General features: G+C 39.1%; 1 protein-coding gene across 1 annotated transcript; it reads left to right on the forward strand.

Moving 5' to 3' along the window:
• The first annotated feature begins 3,598 nt into the window (after positions 1-3,598).
• On the forward strand, positions 3,599-5,029 carry LOC127094176 (uncharacterized). Its single transcript, XM_051033036.1, has one exon. It carries the CDS (start codon positions 3,599-3,601, stop codon positions 5,027-5,029), a length of 1,431 nt encoding a protein of 476 aa, XP_050888993.1.
• The last annotated feature ends 713 nt before the right edge of the window (positions 5,030-5,742 follow it).

The raw sequence follows: 5,742 nt of genomic DNA on the forward strand, positions 1-5,742 counted from the left end.
AATAGAACAACTACTGCAGTGAAAAGTGAAAAGGGATGGTTATCGTAAATTCACTACAGACAAAACCTTACCTTTTCATTTGAGGGACCACATCAATTTGGAGGACCACCAAATCTGAGAAAAATCTTGCTAGCTAACGGAATGATTCTCCCACAAATTTGACAGCTCATGAAAGAGGGGAAAGACTGAACCTCGTACAAGAACACTATAAATAGGGACCTCCAATGATGAAGTAGGGATCCGATTTTGGGCACCGTTACTCTGACAAAATCACTCCAAAACCCTCATTGAAAAGCTCCGTTTTGAACTTGTTGAGATTTTCACACCGAAGCTCAACAAGCTCGAGCTAAACCCAAATCAAAGATCATCACTAAAGCTCGAACCACGTACCAGCAACGACTACAAGGGAATAGAGAAGGAGATTAGGAGCTAACTGAATACGAAAAGAAAAGACACGAAGAGCAAGAAAACAAACCCTTATTTACCTGAACGTCTTGGTAGTTCTTTTTCTCTCACGCTTTAAAATTTCACCGCATCTAACATGATTCTGTAGATCCACTGTGTCGTGAGATTTGTAGCTAGATTTGATTGAAACACCTTTGATTCTGTTCATGCTTGCTCCTGTTTATTTTCTTTCTTGAATCATGGATAGCTATTACAGTTCTGTTTGGTTTAAGGTGTGGATTATGATGTGAATAGGTTTTCCTTGGGAAAATAGGGTTCGTGTTTGTTTTATTTACCGGATGGTGGCGTCGATTGGTGGTCGTCACTCTTCGCTGGCGAGGGTGTATAGAATTTATGGACTAGAAATTATGAGGGACAAGTGTTAAAGGTTATCATACGTAGAGTAGGAGGAGTTAATCGATTTTAAGATACAATGAATATTTTAAACAGGAGTTAATTCCAATTTAGTGTGTTAATTAATGCAACAAGTGGTTGTTGAGTATTCAAAAAGCCACACGTCTTCTTAAGAGCCAGGCGGCTACGTGGATAATGTCGGGGGCTTACAAAGCCACACGCGCAGGGGAGCTGTACAGCTGCCCCTTCAGATTCTGTTCCACCCCTTTACTTCCAGATGGAGCTTTAAAAGGGGCTGGGCTTACGGCCCATTTTGTTTTTTATTTCTTTCATTTTGGATTATTGGTCACGGTAGAGTCTCATATGGGCTTTTGTAGTTAAGAGTGTTGGGACTGTACCCCTTGCTGTTTCCCAAACACCTCAACCTGAATATTTTTTATGAATTACTTTGGATGTTTTAGTAAAAAATCGAGATGTATATGATTAGATAATAGTAGAAATATTATTTAGTTTGATTATTGATTATTATTTATTTTAATTCATATCTTTGTTTATTTCGTTGGAATATTAATTAAATAGGAGATTAAATATTAGTATTAATAAATATTTCTTTTCCTAAAATAAGGTCAATCTCGGTCTAATACCAAATAGGCTTTATCCAGACACATTAACCCTAATTCACCATACTTAAATAATATTCTCTTAAAATTATTTAAAATTAATGATTAAATGAAAAGGAGAATAATGAGCATCCGCTTCATTATCTCTCGACTATTCAAATAATTGGCGTACGCCATATTGCTCGAATTTTCGTCATTTAATTAAAATCCCAAAAAAAAAAAAATTAAAATCATTTTTCCAATTTAATTATTCTAAAAGTCTCTATTTTAAATAATTAATCTTTAAATGAAAAGGAGATTAATAAGCATCCACTTTATTATCTCTCGATTATTCGAATAATTGGCGTACGCCATATTGCTCGAATTGTCGTCATTTAATTAAAACCTAAAAACCTCTATAAAATTAAAATCATTTTCCCAATTTAGTTATTCTAAAAGTCCCTATTTTAAATAATTAATCTTTAAATGAAAAGGGGATTAATGAGCATCTGCTTCATTATCTCTCGATTATTCAAATAATTGGCGTACGCCACATTGCTCGAATCTTCGTCATTTAATTAAAACCCCAAAACTCCTTAACACTAAAATTACTCCCTTAATTGATTATAAATTCTAAAAGCTTTATTTTAATAATTAATCCTTGAATGAAAAGGAGAATAGTGAGCATCCGCTTCATTATCTCTCGATTATTCGAATAATTGGCGTACGCCACATTGCTCGAATCTTCGTCATCAAATTAAAACACAATCGAATAAATTCAAACTATTTTCACAAACCAAACCAAACAAAACACCCAAACACATCAAATCAACTTGTCACCCCCGTGTGACCGAAACCCTTTTCAAAAAGAACACTGTCAATCCTTTCTAATGCGCATAACAAACTAATGCTTAAGCCTCCGCCGAGAGTAGACAAGCCAGCGTTTAGCCTTTAGAACGCGATCTACACAGTCGTTCATAAAACCCAACAAAAACCGTAGTTCCCCGAACTACGAATGCTCTGATTTCCTTATTGCACCATAAGGATACGTAGGCACGAGATTGCGAAATCTTGGCGAGCACACTAATAAAAAACCTCCCCGTTCTCCTTTTGAGGTCTTCATCCATCTCTATTAAATATTTAATTACTCGAAGAAAGCAAATAACAGTCAACTAACATTCAAATAGCAAATTAGACTAAAAGGTTCCCGTTGAGTACAACGGATGTGAGGGGTGCTAATACCTTCCCCTTGCGTAATCGACTCCCGAACCCGAATATGGTTGCGACGACCATTATTCCATTTTTCAAAGGTTTTATCGATATTTTCCTATTCCTTAATTGGAATAAATAAAGTTCGGTGGCGACTCTGTTCGAACATAATTTTTCCGCGACCATCGCGAGGAATCGTATTTTTCGAGATGCGACAGATGGCGACTCTGCTGGGGAACTGCTCCAAGCAAGAGAGAGTCAAGCCTAACTTAGTCAATTTGCTATGAATGTTAAAATACCGCTTTTTATTTGCTTATGTATATCTTGATGTATTATTTATGCTATGTAATTTATTCTGCTTTGTGTTGGGTGATCTATGGTGTTTGATACATGTTGTGAGATAAGCTCCGTACCCGAGCTTTGAGAAGAACTTAGAACCCGGAGTTGTGTAGTATTGAACCGGGGGGTGTACACCTCATTGGGACAATACGAGAACTCCACCTAGAGTAGATCTGTTCAGAGTTTCCATCATAATATGGCTAGCCCATCATTACGAGGAAACGTTGAACATGGTCCATGACTCTGGGAACCTCATCTTAAACTGAAGTCCGTCTTCATGATTGGCGATCGTGTAGTATTGAACCGAAGGGTGTACACCCTGTTCGAACAATACGAGGATTGCACTTAGAGTAGACCGATTCAGAACTTCCATTTCAATGTGGCTAGCCCATTATTGCGATGGAAGACTGAACTTGGTCCATGACTCTAAGTTCTTATCATGAAAATGGATAACCTTAAGAGCAATCCTTGATGTGTGGGGTAAAAGACATAGAACCGTTGTTAAGTTGAACCTTGTGATATATGTGAAACCTGGATCCCTGTCATTGCATAAACATCATGTTGCATTCATTATGAGCATAGCAAAATCATTTACACACTTTTTATTTTCAGGGAATTTCAAAATTTTCAGTTAATTAAGCATTCAAGAACAAATGGAGTCAGGAAAGAAAAAAACATTCCAAATCAAAGCTAAGGTACCGTGTGTGAAGAAGTTCATTGCATTCAGAGATGGGTTGACTAATATCCGTCGAGACGCATTCACACTCAAATATGGGAAGATTCTACACTTGTTGTCTGTACCGGTGCAGAAAGAAGCTATTACCGCACTAGCCCAGTTTTATGATCCACCACTCAGAAGTTTCCTCTTTAGAGATTTCCAGTTGGCCCCGACTTTGGAAGAATTCGGAAGAATATTGGACTCTCCTAAGCAGAAGAAGGGACCATACAGGGGGCTAGGTCAAATCCCTAAACCCGAAGAGTTGGCAGAAGTACTAGACATTCCAGTCAAAGATCTAACCCCTAACATCAAAATTTGGGGGAGGGTGCAAGGAATTCCACAAGAGTACCTGGAGAAAACTGCTCAAAGCTTTGCCAAAGCCCAGAAGTGGGAAGCCCATGATACTATTATGGCTTTACTTATTTTTGGATTGGTGTTATTTCCTAACATGGAGAAGTTAATTGATGTAGCAGCTATTAGCGTGTTTTGGGCCGTCAAGGTTAAGAATGAAGATCCAGTACCCGCACTCCTAGCAGATGTCTATCACACCTTGCACTTACGCTTTGAGAAAGAGGGAGGACTGATGTTATGTTGCATACCACTCCTTTACCAATGGCTTGTCTCTCATGTGTTCAAAGAGGTTGATACAATTGAAAGTATGGATGGATATGAGTGGTCTCAAAAGCTAGTAGGACTCACTGAAAATACCATTATTTGGTATCCTCATGGCCTGAATGTGGGAGATACAATTACTAGTTGTGGAGAATTTCCGAACGTACCATTGATAGGGTCAAAAGGATGCATTAACTACAATCCTATTTTAGCGATGAGGCAGTTGGGTTACCCTATCACCTATAAGCCGGATGACCAGTTGTTAGAAGGTTTTGTGTTCCATGATATGGACGATCCCGTTATGCTGAGAAGGGTTATCCGAGCCTGGGAGAAAGTTCGCTTCAGAGGACAAGACAGAGGAAAGGGTGTCATAGGGGATAGAGAACCCTATCATCAATGGGTCACCAGAAGAAGTCTAGAGATCAAACTGCCATTCATCCTCGATCCTCCAACTCAACCTTCACCACCAGAACCCATCCCTGTCTCCATGGAAGAAGTGGAAGCGTTGAGAGCTACTATAGCAAGACTTGGACGAGAAAATGAAGAGTTACAGACCAGCTTCCAACAAGTTTCAAATGAAAGAAATGAAATAAAGTGGGAACTAGAGAGGAAGAAGGCCCAGCTTGAAGCGACTGAGGAAAAGGTCAACAAGGAAGAACATAAGAGAAAGAAAGTGAAGGTAGGCATGGAACAAGCTGATCACTGCCTAGAAACCATTAAAGAGCAGTTGAGACAAGTTGAGAAAGAATGCTAGAAGAATAGGCGATGGTGGCTACGAGCTACAGAAGAGAAAAAAGAAGTTAGAGAGATATTGGAGGCTAAAATACAAGATCTCACTATCTCCCTCCATAATGCTGAGACCCAAGCCGAGCACGAGCGCCGACTTAAGGAAAGAGCCCTTGAAGCTTCTCGAGTCACACCTACAACTTGGGCCGAGAAATGTCAAGAAGCAAAAGATGCTAGAGAAGTTGCTCAACATTGGAAAGATAGATTCGAGGCATTCCATCAAGACAGTGTGATATGGCTAAGGGAAAGAGAGCAAGTCATTGAGGATTATGATACCTTTAGGAGAACTATCAATTTCTTTCAAGCGGACAAAGATGGGTACCGTGCAAAGCTCAACGGTTTGGTACAATTCTGCAACTGGACGACCCAAGAAATGCCTTGGAGGTTGAGAGAGGCAGTGGAAGGATTGGACCAACATGGCACACATCCCGCTGTAATCCATTTTGTTATGATGTGTCAGGGGATGGTGAAGAGGTTCAAGCTTGAATTAGAAGAACTCATAACTCGAAAGACTGCTGTGTGATTCTGTTGTTTTTCTTATATTCAGTTTAGTATTTGAGCTGTATCGATTTGGGCGGTTATGCCTTTGTACTCCGTACTTTAAACATCTGAATGAAGGAGGATGATCCTCATTTTTATTTACTGACTTTATGTTTTCTTCGAATGCTTAATATAACTACA

This window comes from Lathyrus oleraceus, chromosome 6, assembly GCF_024323335.1.
Source record: "Lathyrus oleraceus cultivar Zhongwan6 chromosome 6, CAAS_Psat_ZW6_1.0, whole genome shotgun sequence".
Lineage (NCBI taxonomy): Eukaryota > Viridiplantae > Streptophyta > Magnoliopsida > Fabales > Fabaceae > Lathyrus > Lathyrus oleraceus.

Bases quoted from the DNA above. Each gene is read 5' to 3' on its own strand.
- LOC127094176 (XM_051033036.1), top strand. From the start codon at position 3,599: ATGGAGTCAGGAAAGAAAAAAACATTCCAAATCAAAGCTAAGGTACCG.